The 15456-nt window shown below is 43.1% G+C and overlaps 1 protein-coding gene across 4 annotated transcripts in view; it reads right to left on the reverse strand.

Moving 5' to 3' along the window:
• The window catches only part of LOC122539576 (AP-3 complex subunit sigma-2), a 95551-nt gene that overhangs the window by 7740 nt on the left and 72355 nt on the right, over positions 1 to 15456 (reverse strand). For 3 of the 4 annotated variants that reach the window (XM_043674573.1, XM_043674571.1, XM_043674570.1), the window contains one exon: positions 1177 to 1284. The exons of the other annotated variant lie outside the window; for it this stretch is intronic. In XM_043674573.1, coding sequence (XP_043530508.1) covers positions 1177 to 1284 — 108 coding nt within the window. The remainder of the gene's footprint in view (positions 1 to 1176; positions 1285 to 15456) is intronic. 4 annotated transcript variants of the gene reach the window in all.

The following is a 15456-nucleotide window of genomic DNA, read 5'->3' on the forward strand; positions in this document are numbered from 1 at the left end:
TTCTGTTCGCCGAGCTGGAAGTTTTTGTTGCAAATGTTTCGTCCCCTGTCTAGGTGACATTCTCAGTGCTTGGGAGCCTCCTGTGAAGTGCTTCTGTGGTGTTTCCTCCGGCATTTATAGTGGCCTGTCCTTGCCGCTTCCGGTTGTCAGTTTCAGCTGTCCACTTTAGTGGCCGGTATATTGGGTCCAGGTCTATGTGTTTGTTGAGGGGGTTTGTGGATGAGTGCCATGCTTCAAGGTCCATCAACAAACCCATCAACCTGGACCCAATATACCGGCCACTACAGCGGACAGCTGAAACTGACAACCGGAAGCGGCAGGGACAGGCCACTATAAATGTCGGAGGAAACACCACAGAAGCGCTTCACAGGAGGCTCCCAAGCACTGAGGATGTCACCTAGACAGGGGACGAAACGTTTGCAACAAAAATTTCCAGCTCGGCGAACAGAACCACAACAACGAGCACCCGAGCTACATTCTTCACCCAAACTTTGAACTATATGATATTGTATATCAATGAAAAGCCAAAATACTTCATGTCAACAGTTATTTGTGGTCTGTCTGAGAGTCAGTGAGTCAGTAAATAGATGCTATTGTCTGTTTCCTCACAGGTTCATTGTATTCTTCAGGAGGTGGTAATGGGAGGAATTAGTTCAAACACTCAAAACCAAGAGCAGAAGAAATTAGGGGACATGGGGTGTGGGATAGTGGAGTTGAAGTCAGCCATCTCCTATTCCTTTAGCTTGTGCTCTGTGCTGGGGCTGCAGATAAATATTTACAAAGGAATAAGTTCATTAGAGAGAGAAGATCAATGTGAGGTAGAATACTTTGGAACAGAAATAAGCAGACAGAAGAATTAAAAATAGCTTCAAGAAAACAAGTGAAATCTGAGATTTACAGAAAATTTCAATCACAAAGGAGCAAGATGCAAAGACTGAAATGATTCTGAGTCATGGTGTGAAAGGGAGAGGTCATGCAGGCATGCTGCACAACAACTACCTAAGGCTCCAAACCAACAGGTACACAGGAGTAAACCATCAGGCCCACTCCAATCACCAATATCCTCCTCTTACACTGCATCTGGCAGCAATGAGAGACCCAGGGTTACTATGTGATGGACAGGAATTTCCACAAAACTAAATGCCTTCCTGCAGATGTATGTCAAATATTTCTTACCTCAGATTTTTCAAGTTTAGTCTGTGCCTCAACCTGTGACACAATCTCAGTCATGTTAGTCTCTAGGACCATTCCTCCCATTACCACCTCCTGAAGAATACAATGAACCTGTGAGGAAACAGACAATAGCATCTAGTTACTGACTCAGTGACTCTCAGACAGACCACAAATAACTGATTGCATTGAAACGATGCACAAATTCCACAGAAAAATACAATTCAGCATTTGGTTCATAAAAATAATTTAAAATAAAGTTATTCTACTTTTAACAAAGCAACTATGTCTTCCTTTCAAATGTCTATTCTTCAGGATTCAATGAACAAGTTATTGCTGTGGCTCAGCTTCACGCTGTCTTAACCAAACAAAGACGCACTTCAACCAGGGCAGTAGATTGCAATGGGATTAATCTAACCTATTTGAGACCAGAAATCAGAAATGAATGGTTGGTGGATCTCTGTAGAAAAGCTGATTCAATATTACAATAAGGAAAGAGGCATATAAAAGGCTGCCTGACTTTAGTTATTCTTGACTTTCAGATATTTCCAATCTGCAAAATTCCAAAATTTGGAATTAAGAGTCTAGTGATGACCATAAATCCATTGTTGATTGTTGAAAAAAACTTATTTGGTTCACTAATGCCCTTTAGGGCAGGAAACCACCTTCCTCATGTGGCCTACATGTGATTGCAGACCTACAGCAGTGTGGTTAACGCTCAACTGCTCTCTGGGCACTTAAGGATGAGCAATAAATGCTGCCTAGCCAGTGATGCCCTCATCCCGTGATTGAATAAAGAAAAGTATCTCTGTAATATCAGTATCAAATGGCATGGGGATAAGAGAAAACTGGGCACTTTGTTCTGGGAGGCAGCCATATCCTTGTAAATCTGGATTAACAAACTTCCATCAATTGATTGTTATTCCAAAGACTGTTCATGGACTAAAATGGTCACAAAGGTCACCTGACCACAGATTGAGAAAGACTCAAGAGACCTAAATGTAATCACCAAAACGGTGTGTAAGGAAATGACATTTTAACCTAAATACACAAAAGCAGGCACATTAGTCAACATCAAGAAATCTTATAGTGTTCTAGAGTTCTACAGCATAGAAGCAGACCATTCAGTCCAATTTATCCATGCCGACCAGATATCCTAAATTAATCTGGTCCCATTTGTTAGTATTTGGCCCATATCCCTCTAAACTCGTCCGATTCATGTATCCATTCAGATGACTTATAAATGTTGTAATTGTACCAGCCTGTATATCTTGTATATCTTTCCCCTCTCACCTCAAACCTATGCCCTCTAGTTTTGAACACCCCCACTGTGGGGAAAAGACCTTGTCTACTCACCCTATCCATGCCTCTCATGCCTTCAAAAACCTCTATAAAGTCACCCCTCAGCCTCTGATGCCCCAGGCTATTGCTCAAACTCTCCAATCCTTGTGAATCTTTTCTGAACATTTCAGGTTTCACAACATCCTTCCCATAGGAGGGAAACCAGAACTGCACACAGTATTCCAAAAGAGGCCTAACCAATATGCTGTACAGCTGTAACATGACCTCCCAATCCTGCACTCAATGCATGAAACAAATAAGGCAAATGACTTCCTACTAACCTGGACTCCAAGGTCTTTTTGCTCGGCAACACTCCCAAGAACCTTACCATTAAATGTAGAAGTCCTGCCCTGATTTGCCTTTCCAAAATGCAGGACCTCACATTTATATACATTTAATGTCCTCTGCCACTCCTCAGCTAATCGGCCCATCTGATCAAGATCCCATTGAACTGAGGTAACCTTCTTCACTGTCTGTTACACCTCCAATTTTAGTGAATAGGGAGAGACTAGAGCTCCTTAAAGACCAACAGGGTCACCTATGTTAGGGGAATGGGGGAGACACCAAACAAGTACTTTGCATCAGTGTTTACTGTGGAGAAGGATATGGAAAATTAATAATGTGAGGAAATAAATAGCAACAGCTTGAAAAATGTCCATATCACAGAAATGGTGTTGCTGGATGTCTTAAAATGCATAAAGGTTGATAAATCCTCAGGATCTGATCAGGTGTACCCTAGCACTCTGTGGAAAGCTAGAGAAGTGATTGCGGGGCCTCTTGCTGAGATATTTGTATCATCAATAGCCACTGGTAAGGTGCTGGAAGACTGGAGGTTGGCTAACATGGTGTCACTGTTTAAGAAAGGTGGTAAGAAAAAGTAAGGGAATTATAGACCAGCGAGGCTGACATCAGTGACGGGGAAGTTGTTGGAGGGAATCCTGAGGGATCTGATGTACATGTATTTGGAAAGGCAAGGACTGATTAGGGATAGTCAAATAGCTTTGTACATGGGAAATCATGTCTCATGAACTTGATTGAGATTTTTGAAATAAGATGATTGATGCAGCAAACGTGAGATGTTCATTAAGGTTCCCTATGGGAGACTGGTTAGCAAGGTTAGATCTCATGGAACACAGGGAGAACTAGCCATTTGGATACAGAACTGGCTCAAACGTAGAAGACAGAGGGTGGTGGTAGAAGGTTGTTTTTCAGACTGGCAGTACCAGCAGTATGCCACAAGGATAGGTGCTAGGTCCACTGCTTTTCATTATTTATATAAATAAGTTGGATATGAACATAAGAGGTATGGTTAGCAAGTTTGCAGATGACACCAAATGTTCTTTTCCTGTTTTAATTCACACTTGTATAATAATTTCACATTGGAAAATGAAAGGCTCACCAGCTATTTAGCCAGCTTGGAAAGATAATGGAACCAGACTCAGGAATATACAATGAACTGAGCGTAAGAGATATAGTAAGTAAGTTTGCAGATGACACCAAAATTGGAGGTGTAGTGGACAGCGAAGAAGGTTACCTCAGATTACAATGGGATCTTGATCAGATGGGCCAATGGGCTGAGAAGTGGCAGATGAAGTTTAATTTAGATAAATGAAAGGTGCTACATTTTAGGAAAGTAAATCTTAACAGGACTTATACACTTAATGGTAAGGTCTTGGGGAGTGTTGCTGAACAAAGAGACCTTGGAGTGCAGGCTCATAGCTCCTTGAAATCAGAGTCACAGATAGATAAGATAGTGAAGAAGGCATTTGGTATGTTTTCCTTTATGGTCAGAGTATTGAGTAGAGGAGTTGGGAGGTCATATTACAGCTGTACAGGACATTGGTTAGGCCACTGTTGGAATATTGCGTGCAATTCTGGTCTCCTTCCTATCAGAAAGATGTTGCGAAACTTGAAAATGTTCAGAAAAGATTTACAAGGATGTTGCCAGGGTTGGACGATTTGAGCTATAGGGAGAGGTTGAATAGGCTGGGGCTGTTTTCCCTGGAGCCTCGGAGGCTATGGGGTGACCTTATAGAGGTTTATAAAATCATGAGGGGCATGGATAGGATAAAGAGGCAAAGTCTTTTCCCTGGGGTGGAGGAAATCTAGAACTAGATGGCATAGGTTTCAGGTGAGAGGGGAAAGATATAAAAGAAACCTAAGGGGCAACATTTTCATCCAGAGGATAGTATGTGTACGGAATGAGCTGTCAGAGGGAGTGGTGGAGGCTGATATAATTGCAACATTTAAAAGGCTTCTGGGTGGGTCTATGAATAAGAAAGGTTTGGAGGGATATGGGCTGGGTGCTGGCAGGTGGGACTAGATAGGGTTGGGATATCTGGTTGGCATGGACGGGTTGGACCGAAGGATTTGTTTCCGTGCTGTACATCTCTATGACTCCATATACATACTTTTCAGCAGCAGAGCAGAGATAAAGAACATGGATTCCCAACACCAAACTGACTGAAGTTGGTGTTTGTGGGAAGGACTGGTGATTAACAGCTATGGTTTCCAAACACTCACTCAATGGGTTTTCCTCAAGACAAGTCACCATAGTCCTACCAGGCAGCATTACAGAGACAAAACTTCAGGTGAGAAGAAAAGTTGAGAAGGAGAGTCCTCCATAGTACCCTTAACCAGTGAGGGGAATTGAACGCACACTTTTGTATCACACAGCTTTGCAAACCAACCATGCAGCCAACTGAGCTAAACCGATTCCTGGCCTGACACAGCAGCCTCCTGGTCTGGCCCAGCAGACTCCTCCCGTAGTGTCGTCCTGGAGTGGCTTGGCAACCCACCGGCCTGGCATAGCTGCCTCCCCGCATTGCATCCTTGGCCTGCCCGGCGTGGCAGTCTGAAGCAATCTCCTAGTCTCATGATCCCGAAGGTGAAGCCCAGTGCAGTCTGGAGCCAGGGCCTAGTCTGGACTGGAAGCTATGTGCCAGTATGGTCTGCTGTTCTGAACTTTTATTTTCTGCAATGCCTGACATTTTATTTCTCTACTGTCTAAAATCTTGTAACTAAAGAAACTAAACCGAGATACCTTTGTACTTAAGTCAGTGCTATAAGTGGTAACGTATAAACTTTTCACTGTATTCATTTACTATATCTGACAATAAAGCTTAATTCTAATTCTTTCTCCCACAAGTGAAATGAGGAAAAGAATTCTGGGAAAGAGTGAAGGCTTCTTTAATTAGCTTTGATCATAATAAGATTTTGGCCCTTGATAGGTTTGCTCAGTATAGCAGTATTTCAAGTTGCCTTTAATCCTCATTTTCTTCTTTTAATGGTGTCTCTCGGTGCTCTTAAGTATTCTAACAAAATGGTGTCTATCACAGCAGTGTTAACTTTGATGAATCACTGTTCCACAAAGCCAAGGCAAATATATTGGCTTCCCTTATGGTGTCCTTTAAGTCTCCTGTTTCCTCAGAGTTTTAAATTGTCTCACTTTTACAAAGACTCAAAGTGTTCCAAAGGGTCAATCCAATTCAAATGTCTCCCTTTGTGATTGATACTGAGATAACACATCAGTCTGTCTGCTTTTTGGCTGACAGTAAATCAATGTGACTTCTGGATACATCTTGTAAAGCCTTTTTTACAATATATTTAATATTATAACACTTGACCTTTCAAAAGTATGTCAAAGGATCACAGGTTTAAACCAGAAAAAGTAAAATTCAGAATTAGTACCAGAATATTGATTCTCACATGAGCCTGATGATCAGACAGCACTGGAAGGAAATACCAAAATCAATTAAGAACCAAGTGGAGAGAACTGGGAAATTTTAGGGACAATCCTGGAGCATCTAATTTAGGCTAAAGGATCTTTCTCAACTGGAATGATTTTGAGTGTTTGATACAGTTCCCCACAATGGAAATCCTAAAGCACTTCACCACTCTTTGTGTTGGCAAACAGGAATTATGTTGTGCAAGATTCCACAAACAGCAATGGAATCAATAACCAGGTCACCTAATCAACCACAAAATCAAAATACTGTGGAAATCTGAAACAGAAAATTTGATTTATCGGAAACATTAACCTTATTTCTTTGCAAATTTTATCTGACTTATTAAGTATTTCCAGTATTTACTGTTCTTGCTTCAGAAAATCAACTTCTGTGATAAATCTCCAACAAATGATATTGATTTGCACTATCAGGAAACATTACAATGATTAAAACTGAATTGGGAGTAAAGGTTGTGAAGAATGAGTGCAAGTGGTATTAATGCAACATATCAAATGATAAAAAAAAGGTTGTCAGCTTTTTTCCCCTTTAGATTGATATCATGCAAAATAAACATTTATTACGATAAGTAATCTAAAATAATATTTGCATTTACCTGCTCTATTGCATTATGTCCTGATGGAACTTCCATGTGAGAGTCGCAAAGAAACATTGAACTGAGACTTTCAACTCGACTTTGTGATTGCCTCAGTCTTGCTTCACAATTTACATATATATTGTGTCTTTAAGCTAGCAAAATATCCCATGATGCTTCATTATGTCAGAAACATCAGGATTTGATTTGAAAACTGAAGAGTTCGAAACATAACTTCTGTTTAATTCCTCCACCATGTTGCTAGTGTAATAACTTGGTCAGAGTTTAATTCTTTATAATAACAGAACCATTACAGTGCAGAAGGAAGCCATTCTGCCCAATGTCCCTGCACTGGTTCTGTTACCAAGTGCTAATTTCTGTTAACACAGTTCTATCAAAATAATGCCTTAATTGAACTTGCTTCCATTATATTTCCAGGCAGCATTCTATATCCAAACTACCCACTGTGTGAAACAGTATTCTTTTTCCTCACAACACCCTTGCTTCATTTGCATTTCACTTTAAATCTATGCCCTCATTTATTCATTCTTTTATGAGTGGGAACTGCTATCCCTATCTACACGCTCCAGCTGGCTCATGATTTTCAAAATCTTTATTAGATGTCCTCTCAGATTTCTCTCCAAGGAGAAGAGTCCCAACCTCTCCAATCTCGTTTCATAACTGGAATTTAACATTCTTGGTACCATTCTTGTAAGCAATTTTACTCTTCTCCAATATGTACACATCCTTCCTGTAATGTTGCACTCAAAACTGCACACAATATCTCAGCTGGAGTCTGACGAGTGTCTTGTACAGTTCAACATCACCTCCTTGCTCTTGTACTCTATGCATCCTTTATTAACTGTTCGCTCCATCTGTCCTGACATTTTCAATGATCTGTGCACATACAGACCCAAGTACCTTTGCTCTTGCACTCTCTTTAGAATTGTTCTCCCTATTTTATCTTGTTTTTCAAAGTTCTTCCAACCAAAGTGCATCATCCCACAATTCTCTGCATTGATCATCAACCTGCATTGATACCCCCTATCTGCCCACTCCACCAACTTGTCAATGTCCTCTTAGAGTTTCACACCGTCCTCCTCACAGATTATAACTTTGCAACTTTAGTGTCATCTGCAAACTTTGAAATGTGTCCTACTCACCATGAACTGGATCATTAATATCTATACAGAAAAGTCCCAGTACTAAACCCTGGGGGACTCCACTGGAGAATAGGGCAGATGAATGAATGGCTAAGGAGCTGGTGTAAGGTGCAAGAATTTACATTTTTGAACGACTGGGATACATTTGAGGCTGGTACAGGTAGATAAGGGAAGCAAGTTAATTGGTCAAGACAAGAGGCTTGACAGCTAAGGCAGATGAACTGAGGGCATGGTTGGAAACATGGGTCTGGGATATCATAAATATTACAGAAACATGGCTCAGGGAATGCAGGATTGGCAGCTAAATGTTCTGAGGTATAGGTGCTATCGGAAGGAATAGAAAGGGGGGGGGAGCAAGAGAGGAGGGGCAGTGGTGTTTTTGGTAAAGGATAACATTATGGTTGTACTTAGGGAGCATGTCATGAGAGAACGTCCAGGGAAGTTATATGGGTGCAACTGAGAAATAAGAAAGGGATAATCATTTTATTAGGATTGTACCAAAGGCCTCCCAATAGTCACCAGGAAATTGAGAAGCAAATTTGTAAGGAGGTCTCAGACATCTGTAAGAATAATATGGTTGTGATGGTTGGGGATTTTAACTTTCCAAACATAAACTAGGATTCCACAATGTTAAGAGTTTGGATGGAAAGGAATTTATTAAGTGTGTACAAGAAATTTTTCTTATTCAATAGGTGGATGAAAATATTTGAGAAAGAGCAAAACATGATTTTTTCTTGGGAAATAAGACAGGGCAAGTGACTGAGATGTCAGTGGGGACCACTTTGGGGCAAGTGATCATAATTCTTTTAGTTTTAAAACAGTTGTAGAATAGGGTAAACCTGATCTAAACATTATAGTTCTAAATTGGAATAGGGCCAATATTAGGCAGTGTGGGATATAGGTAAAGTAGTGTTACTTCTGCAAGTATAATTACTTATGCAAGGTAAATGAACTCACACCAGTGTGTATTTGTTTCAACTAAGAGCTGAGTCAACTAGAATGCAAACTATGTGGAGGAAATACATAATTGTTTATGTATTAGCTAAAATTGTATGCAAGAATGAAACGTGACTGCAAAACAATGGTAGATGTTACAGACAAATAGATAAGGTGCTGTGAGGATGTAGGTTAAGCCAGATATGCTTGCACAAGCAGTAGTTATAAGCATCTGTTTCCCACATTTACAGAAACACAGGAACAAACCCCAATTAGAAGGTCATAAGGATCAGTATGGTTGGGGAAAGCACAGATGGAGGGAGTAGATAATACCTAACAATGGGCCACAGCAGGATGTGGTCAAACGGCCTTTTGATAAGCATTTTGTCACAGATAAGGCCGGATAAGGCAAGAGATAAACAGGAGTAATGGGTGCCGGTCTTAGAGAAGTGGAAGATGGAAACGGGGAGGAGCAATGGGATAAAAAAAAGGAACCAAATTACATAAATATCATGTATTCATTGAATTCAGGGTGTGTGTGTCCCTGCGTTGTAGACAGCGGACATCGCACCCTCTTGCAAGGGTAAAATAAATGACACAACTGATTCAGATCTTGTCTCAGACTGAAATTATTGAAGTGAGTGAGCTTTGTTTCTCACAGGCAGGAACTTTCAGAAGTTGGTTGGGGAGGTTGTTTGTGGATAAAGAGATGATTGGAAAGTGGGAGGCCTTTAAAAAAAACCAGATAACAGGGGATTCAAGATGGCGGCAACTCAGCAAGTTTACGTCTGTAGCAATCTGCCCAAGACTCAGGCAAAGTGGGGTACCCGCCTCCACCACACCCTCTAAACCATTTAAAGTAACTCTTACCCAGCATATTTAGTCATTTTGCACCAAACTTGAACAGTTTGATGCTGTGCTTAAAATGACTAAGGTAAAAATGCCCACAGCACACAACAGGCAGGGACCCCTTTCCCACCCCCACCCCCTTCAGCAGCAGCGGAGATGTCCGTGGCCGCTTCAGGGGACTTACTGGCGGAGTCTCCTGAAACAATAAGTTTCAGGAGACAATCGACGCAGTTATCGAAGAATCCAGGAGCAGTTGGGAGTTGCTTTCAGTCGTGCTGCAAAAGCACGACCAAGAAATTGAAAAACTTGAACATCGTGTTGGAGGGGCGGAGCTAAAGGCCGCGACCTCAGAGACTGCCGCTGAATTGGCCATGGGCCGGGTCCAGGGTCTCGAACAGCGAGTCCGGACCTTGGAGGAGCACACCGATGACCTCGATAATCGGGATCGTCGATAAAATATTTGGTTGCTGGGCCTTCCGTAACGGGAAGAGGAAGGCCAGCTGGCAGTTTTTTTGGAACAATGCCCTCCTGAAATAAAAAAATTGGAGTCCGGATCAGGTCAGGTATGGGTAGAGTGGGCCCACCGGGATGCTATACGCAGGCCCGGGTCAGACCAGCGCCCCCGCCCTGTTTTGTCCTGGCTCCAATGCTACAGAGAGAAACAGATGCTCCTGGAAGCCTCTAGAATCCTGGGGAAGGATCCCCAGGCCATGGTGTACAAGGGCTCTGGGATTATGCTGTTCCAGGACTTTTCTCCAGGCGTGGTCCGCAAAAGGAGGGCAATTCATGAGGCGAAGAAGCGTCTGAGAGACTTAAACATCCAATATTCCTTGCGTTACCCAGCAATGCTGCGGTTCAGCCATGAAGGATCAGTTTATAACTTTGGATGACTGGAGAAGGCTAAAGAATTTTTGGACTCTCTTAAATATACTTAAGAATTAAACCGTATGGCTAATGATGCTATTATGTGGTGACTGGGTCGAGGGCAGGGCACTGGTTGGGAGAGGATATGGTGGGTTTATTGATAAGTAGTGATGTCCCCTGGGAGCAAGGGAGAAAAATCTCCTTTTAAATGTGTTTTATATTTTTATTTAGAAATAGTTTTTAACTATATTGGCGTTAATGTATTAAAGAATTTCTACTTTTGTGAATTTTCTACAGTCTATGCTTGGGGTGTTTTGGGTGGGGTTCTTCCTCCCGGGGGGTCTCGGACTTGCCTGGACGATCATGGTCAGTCATTCGATTAGGTGGTGCACCTGAAACGTCAAGGGGAGTAATTCACCAATCAAAAGCAAGAAAATACTATGAAGCCTCAAAAAAAAGGGTTGATATAGTTCTCTTAGAGAAGACACACCTTCTGGATAAAGAGCACTTAAAATTACAACAAGGAGGATTCGATCAGGCTTTCTTTTCATCTTTTAGTTCAAAGAGTAAGGCAGTAGTCTTTCTCATTCGGAAGAATCTTCCTTTCAAAATCTTAAGTCAGGTAAAAGATTAATCTGGACGGTATATACTGATTAAAGCCCTCATAAATGGAGCGGAGTATGGAATTTTGAATCTTTACTGTCCCCTGGCACACCCCTTCAAATTTATAATGAAAGCGTTCTCCAAACTGATGGCTTTTGGGGCTCGTTACACAATTACAGGACGAGATTTTAATTGTATTATGAACCCAGAGATAGACAGGATACCCAAGAGTACTGCGGGTATATCTCTTAGATCCAGACAATTGGCAGATTTGAATAAGGAGCTAGGGTTAATAGATGTGTGGAGGTGCCTTCATTTACTTTCTACTCTAACCCCCATAAGTGTCATACCGGAATTGATATGTTTTTTGCTCCCTCGACCTTTTTGAACTCCATAGTATCCTGCAAAATAGGTAATATAATAATCTCTGATCATGCTGCAGTATAGGAGAAAGTGAGGACTGCAGATGCTGGGGATCAGAGCTTAAAAATGTGTTGCTGGAAAAGCTTCTCCTTCTCCTTTGATGCTGCCTGACCTACTGCACTTTTTCAGCAACACATTTTTAAGCTCATGCTGCAGTATACATGGAAGTTAAGACTAGGGATGATGAGACAAGCCCCCTACATTGGCGTATGGATTCCTTCTTAATGAAGGATAGCAAATTCATAAAATATTTCTCTCAAGAATTCAAAACCTTTTTGGAAATTAACTCAGGTACGGCCAGTAACCCGTCAGTGATGTGGGAGACGATTAAGGCTTATGCGCGAGGTCTCATTATTTCATACTCGGCGACACAGGAAAAACAAAAGGGAGAACAGCAGCGTCTACTCGAGGCTTGCTTGAAGGCAGCTGAGACAGCGTATGTTGATAGGCCCTCTGTTGCTAAGTTACAAAGAATTACAGCCCTTAGGACAGCCTTGAATACCACACTTACCCAAACAGCAAAGAGGAAAATATTATTTGCAAAGCAAAGACTATATGAATATGGTGATAAGCTTGGTAAATACCTAGCGTATCTCGCAAGGAGAAAAAAGGCCCCACAAGCTATCACGTCCATTAGGGAAAGTGCTAGTACTTTGACTCATGACCGCAAAAGGATCAGTACAGCCTTCAGAAAGTTTTATTCTGATCTGTATAAATCACAGGATTTTGAAGACAGAGCTAAGAAGGTGGAGTCTTTTTCTAAAAGCCTGGCCTTTCCGGACTTAACCCCGGAACAGGGTGCCGATCCTGATTGCTCCCCTGACAACCCAGGAAGTACTTGATGCAATCAGGCAGCTTTTGAGTGGTAAGGCACCTGGCCCAGATGGATTCCAGGCTGAATTCTACAAAGAGTTTATAGGGGTATTGGCTGGCCCACTTACAGACATGTATAATTATTCATATAGTCAGGACTGCCTCCCGCCTTCGATGAGAGAAGCAAATATTTCTCTCATTCTTAAAAAGGAAAGGCCCCAGAAGATTGTGCATCATACAGACCAATATCTTTGCTAAATGTAGATTTAAAAATTCTTTCTAAAACATTAGCATTAAGGCTGGAGAGGGTTTTACCATACAACATATTAGGCCAGATGGGGCTTATCAAGGACCGTAGATCATCTAATAATATTAGAAGGATTTTAAATGTGATTCAAACTGTCATCAGGAAAGAATACTGGGAATAGTAGTCTCTTTCGATGTGGAGAAGGCATTCGATCGGGTTGAATGGTTATATCTGTTTTACACACTGGAAAATTTTAGTGTCGGAGAGGTATTCGTTAAATGGGTCTCCATATTGTACAATGACCCTAAAGCAGCCTTGATTACTAATGGTTTAGGCTCAGATAGCTTCAGTGTGGGTAGAGGCTGTCGTCAGGGATGTCCTCTCTCACTGTTATTATTCACGTTAATAACTGAACCACTAGCGGAAGCTATATGGGCCAATTCTAATATAATGGCTCCAAGAGTTGGTTTGGGTAAATGTAAAATTACCCTTTATGCAGACGATGTTCTCCTTTTTTTTAGTAATCCTTTGATATTCATGCCCCGCTTGATCCAAGTGATATTTATTCTCAGGTTACAAAATCAACATCGGAGGCCATGACGATGGATGGTCTTGCTTTCCATCTCGGTGGTCTCTGGAGGGTTTTTTATATTTAGGTATTTTTAATCACCCCAGTATTTGGTCAGCTGTATAAAGCCAATTTGGGCACCCATTAGAGAGGATAAGGCAGGACCTTCAATGCTGGGGGGTGGGAATCTCCCGATATCTTGGTTAGGCAGAATAGGTCTAATTAAAATGAATATTTTGCCCCGTCTCTTATACTCTATGAGAATGCTCCCTGTGATGTTGCCGAGGCCGGCATTGTATAAATTATACGGTTGGCTTGGTTCTTTCATTTGAAATCACAGACGGCCCCTTATTAAAGAAGCTGCAGCTTCCACAAGCAAGGGAGGACTGGATTTTCCAGACTTTAGGAAGTATCAAGGAGAAAGTGAGGACTGCAGATGGTGGAGATCAGAGCTGAAAATGTGTTGCTGGAAAAGCGCAGCAGGTCAGGCAGCATCCAAGGAGCAGGAGAATCGACGTTTCGGGCATGAGCCATTCTTCAGGAATGAGGAAAGTGTGCCAAGCAGGCTAAGATAAAAGGTAGGGGGGAGGGACTTGGGGAAGGGGCATTGGAAATGCGATGGGTGGAAGGAGGTTAAGATGAGGGTGATACGCCGGAGTGGGGCTAGGGACGGAGAGGTCAGGAAGAAGATTGCAAGTTAGGAAGGTGGCGCTGAGTTCGAGGGTTGGGACAGAAACAAGGTGGGGGGGCGGGGAAATGAGGAAACTGGAGAAATTTGAGATCATCCCTTGTGGTTGGAGGGTTCCTAGGCAGAAGATGAGGCGCTCTTCCTCCAGCCGTCGTGTTGCTATGGTCTGGCAATGGAGGAGTCCAAGGACCTCATGTCCTTGGTGGAGTGGGAGGGGGAGTTGAAGTGTTGAGCCACGGGGTGATTGGGTTGGTCGGTCTGGGTGTCCTAGAGATGTTCTCTGAAACGTAACGCAAGTAGGCGGCCTGTCTCCCCAATGTAGAGGAGGCCACATCGGGTGCAGCGGATGCAGTAAATGATGTGTGTGGAGGTGCAGGTGAATTTGTGGCGGTTATGGAAGGATTCTTGGGGCCTTGGAGGGAAGTAAGGGGTAGGTGTGGGCGCAAGTTTTGCATTTCTTGCGGTTGCAGGGGATGGTGCCGGGATTGGAGGTTGGGTTTGTGGGGGGTGTGGACTTGACGAGGAGTCACAGAGGAAGTGGTCTTTTCGGAACGCAGATAGGGGAGGGGAGGGAAATATATCCCTGATGGTAGGGGCCGTTTGGAGGTGGCGGAAATGACAACGGATGATACGATGTATATGAAGGTTGGTGGGGTGGTAGGTGAGGACCAGTGGGGTTCTGTCCTGGTGGCGATTGGAGGGGCGGAGCTCAAGGGCAGAGGAGCAGGAAGTGGAGGAGATGCAGTGGAGGGCATCGTCGACCACGTCTGGGGGGAAATTGTGGTCTTTGAAGAAGGAGGCCATCTGGGTTGTTCAGTATTCGAACTAGTCCTCCTGGGAGCAGATGCGGCGCAGACGAAGGAATTGGGAATATGGGATGGAGTTTTTACAGGGGGCAGGGTGGAAGAAGGTGTGGTCTAGGTAGCTGTGGGAGTCGGTTGGTTTATAGTAAATGTCTGTGTTGATTTGGTCGCCTGAGATAGAAATGGAGAGGTCTAGGAAGGGGAGGGACGAGTCTGAGACGGTCCAGGTAAATTTGAGGTTGGGGTGGAAGGTGTTGATAAAGTGGATGAACTGTTCAACCTCCTCGTGGGAGCATGAGGCTGTGCCGATACAGTCATCGATGTAGCGGAGGAAAAGGTGCGGGGTGGTGCCAGTGTAGCTGCGGAAGATGGACTGTTCCACATATCCTACGAAGAGGCAGGCATAGCTGGGGCCCATGCGGGTGCCCATGGCTACTCCTTTCGTTTGGAGGAAGTGGAAGGATTGGAAAGAGAAGTTGTTCAGAGTGAGGACCAGTTCAGTCAGTCGAAAGAGGGTGTCGGTGGAAGGGTACTGGTTGGTACGGCGGGAAAGGAAGAAGCGGAGGGCTTTGAGTCCTTCGGGATGGGGGATGGAGGTGTACAGGGACTGGATGTCCATGGTGAAAATAAGGCGTTGGGGACCGGGGAAGCGAAAACCATGGAGGAGG

The sequence above is a fragment of the Chiloscyllium plagiosum genome, chromosome 32, assembly GCF_004010195.1.
Source record: "Chiloscyllium plagiosum isolate BGI_BamShark_2017 chromosome 32, ASM401019v2, whole genome shotgun sequence".
Lineage (NCBI taxonomy): Eukaryota > Metazoa > Chordata > Chondrichthyes > Orectolobiformes > Hemiscylliidae > Chiloscyllium > Chiloscyllium plagiosum.